We start from the raw sequence: 16,020 nt of genomic DNA, 5'->3' as shown, positions 1-16,020 counted from the left end.
GGGATTCCAGGAGGAATTCTGGCTCCAGGCTCTGGCGTACCCCACCCAGCATGGCCAAGCTGACTCAAATCTCAGCCCTTTGTTGTTATGAATGGGGAAACTGAGGCCCAGGACAGGGACACAACTGCCCAAGGCCACACAGTAAGTGTGAGGAAGCTCTAACGAGAGCCCATGGGGCTGATCCTGGCTCTGTCCATATCAGCACTGCGATGGCAGACCAGTTATTTCACCTCCCGAGCCCCAGTTTACCTGGCCCTCAAATCATCATCATAACACATAACATAATGCCCTTCCTTCCTTAAAGGGTAACTGCAAAGCGTAAGTAAGACAACGGACATGAAGGTGCGTGTGAAACACAGTAAAGTCAGGGTTGTACAGGCAGGAGCGGCTGTTCTAACTACAGCCGGGTCTCTCCACACATTCTGCCTCCCACCACTTGATCAGCTTGACTCTCTCTCACTCTCCTCTGCGCTGACAAGATGAGATTCCAAAGATTTTCAAAAGCCCGTAAGATTATCCATTTCTTCATTGTTCCACTAACTTGAAGTAATTTAGCTATCAGAGGAAATGTGGAGATAGTTTCGTGATACAGAGACATTTTTATCATAGTTAAAATGGATTGAACTTGTATAATGGCTAAATACTATGAAACAAGAAAGGGAGGAAGGAGGGAGGGAGGGAAGAAGAGAGGGAGGGAGGAAGGAGGGAGGGAGGGAAGAAGAGAGGGTGGGAGGGAGGGAGAGAGGGAGGGGAAAGGAGGCAACCCAGGCACAGGTCCCACCAAGCCTCTCACACTCCCCAAGAGAACGTGAGTGAAGGGTTCAGTCTCATCGGGCACCTGCCACCCTGCCGGCCCAGGACAGCCACCTTCCCAGCCCAGGCAGCATCTATCCTCATAACAGTCCCTGAGCTGGGACCTATATCCCCTCTTACAGAGGGATGAGGGGCTCTGAGAGATTAAGGGACTTGTCTGATACTATGTGTTGGCCAAGCCAGGCCTCAAGCCAACTCTTTCTCCATTACACACAGTAGGATGCTGGACTGAGTCCGGCCTGATATGACTTGTAGTCCTGCCTCTGGTCCACTGCATGACCATGAGCGAGACGCCCGGCCTGCTGAACCAATCTCAGTGTCTGCATCTGTAAAGTGGGGGCGATCCCCAGCTCGCAGGGTTAGGGTGAAATGAGATCCTGTATATAAGCACTTGGGGCCTCATTACCTCAGGCCTGGGCAGGGTGGCAGTTATTACACCGTTGTGACTGCCGTGGACTGTGCTGTTAGTAACCACCATCCCCGTGTGGTCAGTTCAGACTCAAGGACCATCGTGACTGGCTAGAGGGAAGCAGAAGCCAGGGTGATTTCCGGAGCCTCAGAAGGGAGTTAGGGACCAGGCCCCTGGGGTAGGCAGAAGTCCCCAAGGCTTCTGCAATGCTGGCTAACATGCCTGCCCTCGGTACGGCCTCAGAAGACAGGACGCTCAACCCTGTTGGGCATACAGCCGCTCCCAGCCTCTGCCATGGCCCATCTGCCAGGTCCTGTGACAATCAGCTCCAGGCCCCCGCCTGCCACACAGGCTGTGTTTCCCTGGCCCGAGGGCCCTTTGGCTCTCCCAGCTGCTGAACCCAGCCCTGCCTGGGGCACTGGGACAAGACAGAGCCACTGCACCCTCCCACACTGGCTGCAGGTCAGTCTCTCTGGGGGAAGCTGGGCCAAGGAGGGAAGCAAGGTTAGCTGATGCCTGCTGGCCCCGTGGTCTGCTCTGAAGCCAGCTGGGGTGAGGATGGGCATGGCGCCTGCATCTTGGGCAGCAGATGGTAAGGAAAGGCTGAGAGCCAATTCCATGGAGGCCTTGGGGGGCATTTGGCGAGCTCTGGCCTTAATCCTTCGCCGCGATTCCCCTCCACCATCAACCCTGTCCACTTCGTCTACACACAGCTATGCAGGAGGGGCCCCAGCCACAGCAGATGCCATCCAAACCCACGGACCAGAAGGCCCAAGAGGGGCATTTGCCTTTCTCAGAAAAACCTCCAAGGACAGAGACCATCCGTTGGCTTTCTCACTTTCCCATCACCTCACCCTGCAGGGGATTTGAGGCAGAATTGGGTGTTTGGTCAACCTGGGGAGTGGGGCAGAACGAAAGGCCTGCCCAGCTTGGCCTTTCCTTAGCAGCTGCCTGACTTTGGAGGGTCCACTGAGCTGGGGGCCATTTCCTGAGCGCCCCAGGCTGCTGTGATGCGGTGGCTGGGCACAGTGACAGGCAGGGGCTTTGAGATGACAGTCCTAGGTGTGAATCCCAACCCCACCACTTCCTGGGTAGTGCCCCGCCTTAAAGCCCCAGTCTTCAGGGCCGATGAGGGAAAATGGGATGGGCTGCCCAGGTCACACCACTACCTGGCTGTGGAAGGTGCCCTGTGACTGTCAGCTCCCCCCTTCCCACGGCAGCCTCACCTGGCAGGAGGAAGGTGGTCCTGGTGGCGATGTTGATCTCTTGCAGATGCTCCAGGGTTTCGGTGTGGAAGAGGCGGATGGAGGTGCCGGAGGAGAAGGCCATCCAGACGCCACTGCCCGCCTTCACCATGTGCGTTACGCTCACCGCCTCGTCCTGGTGCGCCTCAAAGCTTTGCTGTGGCACAAAGAGAGGAGTGTTGATGCTGGCTGGGCCTGCCAGCTGAGCCTCTCTACAAGCCCCCACCCCTGGGCCAGCCATTCTCACATTCTTCAAAAGCACAAGCTACTCAGGGAACCTTAGAAGCCCAGCTATGAGGTTGGCCAAAATTTAACAACTGGAATCTTAGAAGCCCAGCTGTGCTGTATTGGCCAAAGTTTAACAACTGGCAGGGAATCCTGGTTTACAGGGTTTGCCAATTTCCATGGTGTAAACATTCTAACGTGGCCAGTTGCAAACTACCAGCATGATATCACCGAGTGAGGAGCAGGAAAGACGTGCACACACTCACTCACGATCAGACAGGACCAAGCATGGTCCCAGTGACCCTTCAGAGCTTTACCTTACTGAAGGGAAAGATGGAGCCGAAAAACATGAAAGAAGTTGTGGTTTATGTAAATGATTTAAAGTGACAAAGGCAACCAAGAGAATGACCGAGGAAGGAACGGGGGTAATATGGGCCAAATCCTCATCTTTCACAGCAAGGAGACAACAGGTAATATCCCAAAATTGATACATCAAGAAGCAGCAGAGTGAACAAGTTTGCGTCCTGAGGAAAGTGCCAGGTGGATGAAAAAAAGAACAGGTGAAAAGCATTCTCTTCCAAAAAGCAGGACTGAGATGGGGAGTGGGGACGAGCCTTTCAGGATAAACCACTCCATGCTTTTTTTTTTTTTTCTTGCAAGTGTATGTACCATTTTGATCTTAAAACAAATAAAAACTTTTTTTAAAAAGGAGATACAAATGATCAGGCTTCCCATCCACTGCAGGAGAAAGTCCAAGTTCCTTAGCTTAGCATTCGGGGCCCCAGTGCTGCCCCCACTCCTGCCCTTCCTTGTGGGCTCCCTGCGTTTCAGGCCAGCCAATGCTCAGGACGTACCACACAGCCGCACCCCTGCCCTTGCCATGACTTGCACACAGCACGCACCTCCCCCCACAACTGTCCTCCTTCATCTGAAGACTCCACTTCAGGGTGGCATCCTCAGCCCAGGAGGCAGGCCCCACCCTGCCACGGACCAGCCACTTCCTTCTGAATGGCGTGCTCTGCTGTCTAGCCTGGAACACCTACACCATTCTGTGGTTCTACTTGGCCACTTCCCACATAAAACTGCGGACTCCAAGGACAGAGCCTGAACCTCATGCCCTTTAGTGCTCATCCCTTGCTTGGCACAGGGCCCAGCACAGTAAAATTTGGTAAAAAAAAAAAAAAAAAATGAATGGATGGACACTTGAATCCTATCTACAACACTCAGATGTCACTAACTCAGGCACATCAGACTAGAAACAACCTAAATCCCCAAGCCTTGGGGACAGTCAGGTAACTGTGTATCCAGCTCTGTACTGTCTTCCCTGCATTTAAACTCACGCTTGCAGACACTGCATGACAGACACAGAAAATGTGAATGCTACAGAAAATGCAAAACAAAACAAAACAAACACACCAAAAGCTGGGGGAAGAAGAGGGGCAGGGGAGGGAGAGCTGCACCCTGAGGCCTACTCCAGGAACAGGACGGGGTGATTTTCTTCTTTTCCGGTTTTCCGGCTTTTCTCCTTTTTCCATAAAGAATTCGTCCTGGGAGGAAGCCCAAGACTGCAGGAGGATCCCGGATGGGGCATTTATTTGAGATCCAACCTGCTATTAAATCTGACTTCCTTGGCAGCTTCGCAGGCCCAGGCCTGTTTCCTCAATTGTAAGTAGAGGCTGCTATGAGGATTACAGGGACCTGGGTGAAGAGAGCTTGGCACAGGCCCAGTGCCTAGTAGGGTCTCATTTATTCAGCAGATGTTCTTGAGTCCCTACTATGTGCCTGGTGTGGGTCTAAGTGCTGGAAATGTCGTGATGACTGCAAGACCCACTCTTGTGGGGCAAACGTTCCCAGGGCAGGAGGCAATTAAAACAAAGAAAGATTACATCAGATAGTGAGAAGCACTGCACAGAAAAAATACTGAGAGCCATTAAGACTGGGGTCAGGGAAGGTGTCTCTAGGAGGTGACATTTGGTGAGAGACCTGAACAATGGGGAGGAAACAGCTCCTCGATGATTGGGAGGAGGGGGAAGAGCATTCTAGGCAGAGGGCACAGCAGTGCAAAGGCCCGGAGGCAGGAATGAGAAGCAGAGGGACCCGTGGTGGGGGACACAGCAATGGGACAGGCCAGAGCAGGTAGGGCCAGATTGCACCAGGCCACCTTGGAATCCATGGGGAAAAGTTTAGATTTTATTTGCCCACTGGAAGGGGTTGAGCTGGTAAGTGACAGAGTCAGTTTTACTTTTAAAGGAGTTCAGTCTGACAACAGTGTAGGGAAGGCTGGCTTCTTGGTCCAGCCCCCGAAGACCTCGAGTGGGCTTAGCCAGTGGAGAGGGAGGAACACGACTCAGCTTCTTTTGCCATGGAGGATGGCCCCAGCTCCTTCCCAGCTGAAATCACTAAGCGGTTTCCCACTGAGTTAAGGAAGCTTGTGAGGGGCAGGGGTCTCCATGGGGAGCTGAGCCAGTGAGCTCCGGGCTCACTCCTGATCAGAGTGTGGGGACCAGGAGGGCAAGACTGTGAGCTGTCCAAGGAAATTGCTTTTTCTGAGCCAGTCCCTGATGGCTGAGCTGCGAGTAGCAAGGGAGGCAGGGGTAGCAGGAAAGGCCAGGCTCCCCAGAGGAGGGGAGGGGAGGGGAGAAGAGACAGCAGCGTGGTTCCTCTCCCCAGGGTCAGGCTGCTCTTGGAACAGGGGTTCTACTGCACAGCCCACCCCTGACCAGGGGGACGCCCCCAGAGCAGAAGCTGTCGTTTCCTCAGACCGAAAGTTCACCAAAGGCAGGGGTGCAGTGTCTCCATTGGGTGGGGGCCCACCAGGAGCAAGGACAGAATCTTGTATCAAGCTGGGCATGCTCAGAGGAAGCGAACTGTCTCCTCTCTCAGACTGGGGGCTCAGGCTAAGTGCTCCAGAGGTATCAGGGGTCTCTTCCTCTTTTCTTAGCCACCCACTCCCAGCCCTCAGAGAAGGCCCAGGTGCAGGAGGCTCAGAGCCTCTGATTTTTGGGAGGAGGCCACGCCTCCTCACAGCCTGCACAAAGTCAGGTTTAGTAGTCCATGCAGTGTGGGGGAGAGACCATGCCCCCATCTCTCTAGCCCTCCGCCCATATCTGCTGCCTACAGCCCGGGCAGTCCTGGCTTTCAGTTCTATCTTCCTGAGATGTATGTTCCTTCAAGGAAACATGCAGAATGATTTTGTTTTGCCAAACCAGCCTGTAGGAGGAATCCAGGAGGAAGGAAACCTCCCACGAAGCCTTGCTGGGAAAAGCCAGCTGAGGCAGCATCAGCCCCAATCACAGATGAGGACAGTGAGGCCAAGGGGACCCCTTCAGCACCTGCTGTCAGCGAGCAGTGGGGCAAATGGATGGGGCAGCAGGACAGTGAGACTCAACATGCTTTGTGTGCAGGCTTTTCTAAAACACAGCACGCAGCTCCTCGCTCACGGAGCTCACAAACATGCACACACTGAGAGAGGTATCTGCATGCTCACACGCATGCAGCCAGCCTCCCGCTCGACTCCCGAAGAAAGGTCAGAAGTATTTCCAGCCTCTGAAAAAGCCAAGCTCACTGAAACCCAGAGGCCTGGGACCAAGGAAATCTGCACCTGAATCTGCAGCCAGCCAACCCTGTGTGCTGCCGTCAGAATCTAATTAAAAGAGAAGTCAGTGGTGGAAATCCAGGCTCATTTCTCCAGTGGCATAACAAGTCTGTCTCCAGGCCCAGAGGGCTTTGCAGAAGGCTTGTGCAAACCTGCCGAGCCCAAAGCGGGGAGGCGGGCGGGGGAAAGGGCAGGAATGAATAGGAAGAACAGCACAGCACCTCCAGCTCCAGCCCCAGCCCCAGCCCGGCATGTCTCAGTTACCTCTGAGCTCCTGGGTCCCCTTCTCATGCCATGAGCCTGGAGTCCTGCCTGAGCCTCCTGGGCCTACAAGGCAGGGAGTAGGTGGAGCCAGAGAGACATGCCAGCATCATGGGTCCCAGAGGGGGCTGAGGGACTGAGCCTGGCACCCGGGTGACAGCAGGGGGCAGTGAGCACCCCGGTGAGAGCATGGGGGGAGCCCTCGCTGCCCACTGGTCTATGCAGCTGCCAGGCCATGCAGCTCATTTCATTTTCCAAATACAAGGTGTCCATGTACCCTAAGAGAGCTCAGAATTTACTGCCAGGGGAGGCTGTCAGTTCATCAAACTCTGCTCTCCTCCCAACCAGGAAAGGGTGAAACCCAGCTCACCCAGCAACCCAATCCCAGGCCACGCACCTCCAGACCTGTACCCTCATCCTTGGCTGGTCTGGGAGGCCCAGAAGTGTGGGGTTGGTGAGGTCAGGGGCTGTCCTGCTCTCTAAGAGGCCTCTATCCCCCTTATCCCTGAAAAAGGCCACCTGCCTACCCACCACCAGGAATGCCCAGTGCTTCCTGCCCCCTCAGCCTCCATGATCCAGGCACAGCTATTTACTGGGTGAGTGCTCATCCCGCACCAGAAACCGTGCTGTTAGGATTATATACTAGAGCAGCCGTCTGCAAACAATGCCCCTCAGGCTACAACCAGCCTGTACCAGTTTTGGTAAATGAAGCTTTATTGGAACACAGTCACACCCGTGCAGAAAAGAACCCATTCAAGTAGCCCAAGATCACGGCATTCCAACTGTACACCCCTGGTCCCTGCTGAAGGACAAAATGATCTGCAAGGGAAACAACTTCCTTGGCAGGCTTGGAGGTGGTGGGGCAGGCGCAGTGATCCCGAACCTATGCAGTGGGACTGAGATACACTGATGTTATTGGGAACCAGGGTTTGCACAGCGAGAAGAGAGTCCGGTGTGGAATGGAACAGATGAGGGTAGCCTCCAGGATCTCAAATCTAAATTAGAGGTATCAAAACAAACCCCAACTCGAGAGTTCTTCCCTGGCCCTGTCCACTGAAAGAGCCTGAAGGCAATGACTCTAGCCGGGGTGCCCTGTAGAAATGCCTAGAACTTCTCACAGGTGAAAAGCAAGGAAGGGCTCAAAGAATGATGGGGATGTGTCCAAAGGACCTAGGAGCCAGCACGAAGGGCTCCCCACTGGCCAAATTCGAGACAATGTGACCATCAAAAATAGTAATGATGGTCCTGATCAGGGCACGCTGGATTTCTTTTTTTTAAATCTAGGAATTTGTAGTGATAGTAAGGGCAGGGTGTGGAGTGGGGTCAGGTGAATCTCTTAACTAGTGACAACTAGTCAATGCAGAAGGCGAGGCAGAATTAGACAATGGTGAATTGGCAATCACCAAGGTTTACCCATGGATGACAAAGCCCCAGGGGGAAAGTTTGTGGAGGAACAGAATATTCATACAGTCTCCAAGAATCACCCAAAGGTGACTGAGTAATCACAAAGGGAAACCAGCACCTTTAGACGGAGAGATCCGGCCGACGCTACCCTAACCAAGTGATCAGGACGGGGCCAGCTGCTCTTCTTCCTCCCCAAGGACTGTAGTGGGAGGTGCAGGGCTCCCCTGACCCCCAGCCCCGCAGCACCTGGCCAAACGCTGGCACCTCATTGAGAGGAAATAACCAGGCAATTCCAGACTGTGGAACTTCTATGAGATGCTGGCTTGGACTTCTCAACAAAGTCAATATCATGAAGAAAACAAAAAAGCAAAGGGATTATTCTAGATTAAAAGGAGAATTAAGAGACATGAAAACCAAAGGCTGCCTATGATTTCAGGCTGGATCCTGGATGGCATTTGGGGGAGTAGCTCTGAAAGATACTTTGGGGACAACTGGGAAAATCTGCACCTGGACAGTATTTAGGTAGCATCCGTGCATTGACCTAAATTCCTGGGTGTGATATGCCATGCAGTTACGTGGGAGAGACATGCCAAAGTATTTAGGGGTAAAGGGTAATGATGTCTGCAACTGACTTTTTTAAAAGTGGGTGTATGTCTCTCTGCGTGTATAATATGGGGGAAGATTGTAGCAACATGTTAACAGTTAACGTGGGTGAAGAATATCTGTGTATTGTATTATTCTCTCACCTTTCCTGTAGTTTGAAATTTTTCAAAGTAAAAAGTTATGGGGGACCAGGCGTAGTGGCTCACGCCTGTAATCCCAGCACTTTGGGAGGCTGAGATGGGTGGATCACTTGAGGTCAGCAGTTCAAGACCAGCCTGGCCAACATGTCTACTAAAATTACAAAACTTATCTGGGCATGGTGGTGGGCACTTGCAATCCCAGTTACTTGGGAGACTGAGGCAGGAGAATCACTTGAACCCGGGAGGCAGAAATTGCAGTGAGCCAAGATCACGCCACTGCAATTCAGCCTGAGCAACAGAGTGAAACTCCGTCTCCAAAAAAAAAAAAAAGTTATGGGAGAAAAAGCAAAGTAATTAAAAAAAAAAAAAAATGTTGGCAGGTGGAGGGGAGGGGTCGGGCCTGCCTCCTCCAGCTCCCAGATCCCCACTACCCAGTGACTCAGTCTCCTCTGTCATCTGTACACGGGGACAAAAAGAGAACACCCCTCTGGGGCACGGTGAGGATTCCAGGGAGAGCATTGGCGCACTGTGACCTGGAATGAACCCAGGTGAGCTGAGACTGAACCCGTGTGTCCTGCCCCCACCCACGGCGCCCCTCCCTGCAGCTCCCCATCCACCCGCTGCAGGCACCCACACAGTCAGTTTCAGGTGAGTGATACTCCTCCAAATAGTGCTGACACAGCCCAACCTCCAGTCCTACAATATTTATGTGCCTCCAGGTGACGCTTCTGTGCATGGTTTCCATAAATTCCCAGGGTGAGCAGCTCAGCACTCAAAGTCATTAGAGCTGAGATGTCGCCAAGGGGCCGGAAGGCTCGCTGGGCACAGGGACTCTCAGGGGCTGCAAGCTCCTGAGGAAACGGCAGGAGGCTGGCGGGGCTTCTACTTTCCAGGTACCCACCGTGTGTCAGGACTTTCCAATGCCTGACTGGGCACTGTGCGCACAGTGTCTCACCTCACAGAGACTGTATGAAAAGAGAGTGAACCAACCCCGATGGCCTAAGTGGGCAGGGGCAGGGCGGGGCCGGGGAGGGGTAGGGGCGGGGCAGGGGGCGTGCACCTCGCTCCAAGCTCACATGCTCTCCTCCGAGGGTCTCACAGGGGACTTTCAATGCTGAGCACCAACCAGAGCTGAGTGTGAGCATGAAGGGGCTGTGCCACCCACCCCCAGCCCAGTCACCACCGAGCTGGCCCTGGGAGACACAGTCGTGGGCCCAGAGATCACCCACCATCACCTGCCAGCACCTCACCAACTCAGCCTCCCTTTAATCTCCACAGCCACCTGGGAGGTGGGCGCCACCATTCCATCCTCATCGCACAGCTAAGGCACAAGAAGTGACCTGTGCAGGGCCACCCCACCAGCAAGGGGCAGGGCTGGGAATTCAGACCCAGGGTCACGTCCGCTCTGCATGGCTGCACTGGGCATGCGGAGAGGCCGTTTCTACAGGCAATTAGCACAACTCCCTTCCCTGTCTTTATCTCATTCTTATCAACACTTTGCAGCTGAGGAAACAAACTGAGAGGCTAAATGATGTGCAAAGTCGCACTGCTTAGGAAATGGGAAGAAAGCCAAAGCCAAATCCAAACCTAGGGTGACCAGTCCTACCTGGTTTGCCCAGGACTGTCCAGGCTGCAGCACTGGAAGCCCCAAACCCCAGGAAATTCCTCAATCCTGGGCAAACCAAGACACTTGGTCACCCTAATGGGACTCCAGTGCCGATACTCGGCCTCCAAGCCGTGGATGGATCCCTCTCTGTGGGCTCTGTCTGATTCCCCAACACTCCTGCCCTCAGAGTCTGACCTGGTTGAGGCCATGAGGTTGTGCACCAGGAGCAGATCTGCTCTGCCTGACGCATTTCTCAGGGAGGCTCCGGGTGCAACGACCAGTCCACCTCTTCCCAGCAAACTGGTTAAGGTCTCTGGGTCTCCATTCATTCATCTGTAAGGTGGACGTGAGGTCATCCTGTGGGGCAGAGACTTCACTGGACGCTGGACTCTCCTAGCTCAGGGCCATCACAGGAGCCTGCGAGGGATGGAGGGATGGACGTCCCTGCCAGCTCCAAGACTGGTGGCCAGACCCCAAATGTGTACAAACTTTGGTATTTTTGGTGTGTCTTTCTAAAAGATAGTTAACTATTTTTACCAGCATTTCAAAGAGGTCTATAAACCACCCTTGCCTACCTCCAAAAAAGTTAACAATTCCTACAATAAGGCCTACTTGTTACTAAGCACACAAGAAGGTGGACACAGAGGTTGGGGTCAACCCAACAACCCTGACCAAGGCACACAGAAAGTGCCACTGCAGAGAACGCTGTCCTGACCTGGCTGTGCCAAAATTTTGCCTTTAAAAACTAAACTAAACTAAAATCCAGCCGGGCGCGGTGGCTCAGGCCTGTAATCCCAGCACTTTGGAAAGCCGAGGCGGGCAGATCACCTGAGGTCAGGAGTTCAAAACCAGCCTGGCCAACATGGTGAAACCTCATCTCTACTAAAAGTACAAAATTAGCCAGGTGTGGTGGCGCATGCCTGTAATCCCAGTTACTTGGGAGGCTGAGACAGGAGAATCGCTTGAACCTGGGAGGCGGAGGTTGCAGTGAGCCAAGATCACGCCATTGCACTCTAGCCTGGGCAACAAGAACAAAACTCCATCTCAAAAAAAAACAAACAAAAAAAACCCTGAAATCTATCAGTGCACCTGGCTATTCTGGAGAAAGTGGAATAGAAAAAGCATCTTGAAGTATGGGCTATTGATATTCTCCTCATTAGTCTTGTTTAATTTCCTTTTGTTTTCTTCAATTATGACAGCCAGCCTAGTGTTTCTTCTCCAGCATCAACACTTTAGGACGGAGGGCTGGGCAGCCAGTCACCTGGGCCATCTGGGCCACCTGGGGCCAGCAACCACCTTTGCTGCGAGTCTTACCCTTGGCAGCTGCTCCAACCTTGCCCTGTACAAGCAGGTGTCAGGGCTGACCTAGTGCCTGTGCCTGCCCACCACCCTGGGGACCCAGTGAAGACTGAGCCATAGAGAGGGGGCCAGGCATCTTCTGGCTCCTGCACATGCCAGGCTGCCCTCAGCTCAGCTCAGCTCACCTGCAGCCCCCATGAGGAAGGAGGAACCACGAAGCCTCTAGTCAAAGAGGACACGGAGGCCCAGCAGAGGAGCGACCAGTGCAGGCAGTGATGGCGCCCAGCCTGGGTCTGCATGACATTCACCGTGGCCTGGGATTGTCTTGTTAGCTGTTTGCTATTTGCAAGAAGCAGTAAACCCACAGGCCCAGGGGCAGACCTGCAGGGTTTAGCTCCTGACCCCACCACTTCCTGCCTTGGTTTCTTCCATTTTAAAGTGGGTGTGATAATATTAATAGTACCTACTGCACAAAGCTGCCATAAGATGACCTAAGTTGCTGCTAATGGAGAGCTCAAAGCAGCCTCCGGGAGCCATGAGTCTCAATACGGATTAAGTGGGTGGTGGTGGTCTCTCCCCCCATGATTCCCCTCCCCTACCATGCCCATATCAGAGAGGCAGGTCCACAAGGGCAGGGGCTGCTGCTGGGATCCAGTGCCAAGCACAGGGACTAAGCCTCCAGCCAGTGCCCACCCTGGGCCAGAGGGCCTGGAAGAGCCGGGACGGCACCAATCGAAGGAGACACAGAGATAGAAGCTGAGATCAGCAGAGAGTGAGCGTGCAAACCAGACCACCAGGGAGGAAGAGACGAGTGAGTGCTGAAAGAGAGACAGACAGACAGAGGTAAGGCAGAAGAAAGAACGCCTGTGCATGCACGAGGGTGCAGGTGAGCAGGTGCGGTCAGGGTTGTTTCTCTGGATTCATTTCACTAGAAAGTGAAGCACTGAAGGCAAAATCAGGTCCCTGGCTGAGCCCCTGGCACACAGTAGGAGTTTCGTCACTATCTCCTTGCCTGACATAAAGGGATTTCCTAAGCCCTGCTGATCGCAGGCAAGCGACTGCCCCTGCCTATCTCCTTTCCTTGGTCCTGCTCGCTCACTCAGCAAACCTCATGGAGCGTCCATGCCTGCCAGGCCCTGAGGACACAGCATGGCCAGGGAGATACCCAGAGTCCTGTTTACAGCCCGATGCAGAGAGTGCGATCGAGGAGGGAGTGAGGACTAAGGGAGCCCAGAGGAGAACTAGTGGAGGCAGTTGGGCTCCATGGAGAAAGGGGCGGGAAGTCAGAGTGACAACTAAGATTCTGCCCAATCAGAAGAGCACCTGAGGGTCCCAGCAGGGAGAGCAGTGGGTGCAAAGGCCCGGGGGAATGGAGTGCCCAGGCAGAGCCTTTGGGGGACTGGAATCTATCCAGTGGCTGAAGAAGGGGACCCCAAGGGATAGCAACCAAGTACAGCCTTGGGGGCCTTGACTTTGGGCCACAGGCAGCCTGGATGGTTCTGATGCAGGGTCAGATGTGATAGGAGCTTTGTTCTAGAAAGATCCTCCAGCAGTCAAGCCTCAGCATGAAGCCCAGAAAGCGTCCCCAGGCAATGGCTGTGGCTGCCCTGCTCTGCTCTGAGCTCTGCATAGGGGAGCCACGTGGAGCCTGCATGCCTCACCTGCATGATATTGAATGGTGAAATCCAGACATCTCACCTGGCCCTCCACCACCCCACACCTGCACCCACACCTGCACCTATACCTGCACACAAACCTGCACCCACGCCTGCACCCACACCTGAACACACACCTGTACCCACACCTGCACCCACGCCTGCACCTACACCAGAACACACCTGTACCCACACCTGCACCCATGCCTGCACCTACACCTAAACACACCTGTACCCACACCTGCACCCACACCTGCACCCACACCTGCACACAAACCTATACCCACACTTGCACACAAACCTGTACCCACATCTGCACACATCCCTGCATCCACACCTGCACACACACCTGCACACACACCTGCACCCATACCTGCACCCACACATGCACACAAACCTGTACCCACACACCTGCACACACACACCTGCACACATAACTGTACCCACACCTGCACCCACACCTACACCCACACCTGCACAGTATCTGCTCAGCACCCATTTGCCCGTGCTTAGCCAGAGGGGGCATCACCAACATCTTGAGGCTGAGACTCTAGGTTCCCCTTGGTGACAGTGTGGAGGGGTGGGGAGGCCACAGGGAGGGATGGCTCAGCCAAGGCGGTTGCCCCGCTTCCCACATAGGCTGTGAGAACTGCAGGGAAGGGTGGTTCTCAGTTTCCACATGTAAATCCACATCCAAGACTGCTGGGCGGTGGTGGCTGCATGAAAGGTCAGAATCGATGTGACCGAGACAAAGCTGGGACCAGCCTAGGACAGGTAGGGCTGGGGAGGGGCAGTGGGAGAGTTGGGGTTTCCAGGCTTGATCAGACCCCCAGCTCCCAACTGGACACTGCCCAAAAGACTCAAGCCACAGTCAAGAACTTATATGATACAGCCATGTGTTGCTTAATGACAGGAATAATGCCGTTCTGAGAAAGGCATCATTAGGCAATTTTGTCATGTGATCATAGAGTGAACTTACACAAATCTAGGTGGTAAAGCCTACTGCACGCCTAAGCTATGCTGTACAGCCTGTTGCTCCTAGGCCTCACCCCCGTACAGCATGAGACTGTACTGAACACTGCAGGCAGCTGTAACACAATGGTATTTGCGAATCTGAACATATCTAAACATAGAAAAGGTACAGTAAAATATGGTATTGTAATCATATGAGACCATCATAATATGTGTGGTCTGTTGTTGACTGAAAGTCACTACGCAGCACGTGACTATGTTAATATAACTGACCAGTTTCCCTCCCTCTCACACGCATGCACAGGCATCAGCTCACGCTTCTCAGGGGCCCTCCCGCTAAATGCCCTCCAGAGAGCCTGGCCCACTCTGCTCTCACTCCCCTCCTGGGTTCCTTCCTGGGCTCCTTGGATCAGTGGCAGGTGTGTCAGCCCCGTGGCTGGGCACGTGTATGGGGCTGACCCGCATCCTCTCCTGTGGGTGAGACTCCCTCACTGGGGCACCTGCTCTGCAGGAACTGTGCTGTCACTGGGCTGGTGTCACCACCCACTGTTTGAAGCTCCCTTCTCTCCCCAGGTACCTGGGAGGAGCCAAGAGCCCAGTCTTCACCTGTGGTCAGCAGCCCCCATCAGGGCCCACTAGTCATGTGAACACCATGGGCCGAGGGTCCCAGGGGTAGCTGGAGCCCTGGAAGGCTCAGAGTCAGGCAGAAGGGAAGAGCTGGCGTGGGAAAAAAGGGGAGATTCGGGGGAGAAAGCAAGCAAAGGAGAGAGAGAAGCCAAGTCAATGCCTGCACTTGCACTGCAGGACAATACGGAGAGAATAAGACACTGGCCCTGCTCACATACATTTTGCCATCTGGAGGGAGGATGGTGTGGGTATACACACCCACAAAACCCAACGGAACACGGGGCTGATGGGGCAGAGGACGGCAGACCAGGTGGGGGCTTCAGAATCAGAGGCACCCTGAGATCCTGGCTCCACCAAAGAGTGTGTGGTCCCGGGCACCCTGAGCAAGTCCTGTGACCACAATGACACAACAACTGACACGTGGTGCTTCCTCCCACCAGGCACAGCCCTGGGACCTGCATGTACATGGAGCTGCTTAGTCCTGGGGCAGGTTCTATAATTATCCCCCATTTTACAGGAAGGAAACTGAGGCCATCAGTGGGAAGGCCAGCCAACCCAGCCCCTGAGCCCACAGTGACCACCATCCAAGCCTACTCAGACAAGGCATGCAGGGGCAGCCGGGAATGCCTCCTGCAGAGGTTGCCTCCTGTGGACCTTCCCTGCTGCCTGGCTGCCAGGCTCACAGAGGACCATTGCGTAGCAGCCACTCTGCCTGAGTGTGCATTAGGCACTAGCCTACACCCTCTGCACATGTAACCTCATTCATTCTTCCCAACCACCCAGGGAGGGAGCCTCCCTAATTACACCGAGGGCCTGACCTCCACTGCATTAAGCCCTCAGCCTAGTGGCTGACATTCAGCGGATCCATGTCCATGGCTCTATTTGTTCCTTGCCAAGTTCCAAAAGGACTGGGCAGCTGCCCCTTGGGCATCTGTCCTTCCCCTCTCCCTGCTGCCAGGCTCAGAGGGGAGGGGGATGTGGAAGAGACACACAGAGTGGAGGGGAGGCGAGGATCGGAGGCTGGCTGCTGCCAGCTAAGATGGGGGGTGGCTCACAAGGACAAGACTGCCCCTGCCGTGCCAGCGCCCCTTCCTCACCTCCTGTCCCATATGTCCTCCCAACGATGTCTGTTCGTCTGCCTTCCCTGTACCAGTTCCCTTTCTCCTC

At 54.3% G+C, this 16,020-nt stretch overlaps 1 protein-coding gene across 9 annotated transcripts in view; it reads right to left on the bottom strand.

Annotated features, from left to right (window-relative positions):
* The window catches only part of ARHGEF10L (Rho guanine nucleotide exchange factor 10 like), a 160,341-nt gene that overhangs the window by 7,570 nt on the left and 136,751 nt on the right, over positions 1-16,020 (bottom strand). For all 9 annotated transcript variants that reach the window (XM_032759082.1, XM_032759084.1, XM_032759086.1 and 6 more), the window contains one exon: positions 2,449-2,623. In XM_032759082.1, coding sequence (XP_032614973.1) covers positions 2,449-2,623 — 175 coding nt within the window. The remainder of the gene's footprint in view (positions 1-2,448; positions 2,624-16,020) is intronic.

The sequence above is a fragment of the Hylobates moloch genome, unplaced genomic scaffold (assembly GCF_009828535.3).
Source record: "Hylobates moloch isolate HMO894 unplaced genomic scaffold, HMol_V3 SCAFFOLD_9, whole genome shotgun sequence".
NCBI classification, from domain to species: domain Eukaryota; kingdom Metazoa; phylum Chordata; class Mammalia; order Primates; family Hylobatidae; genus Hylobates; species Hylobates moloch.
Note: the sequence above shows the minus strand (reverse complement) of the source record. Positions and strands in the feature narration are given on the sequence as shown.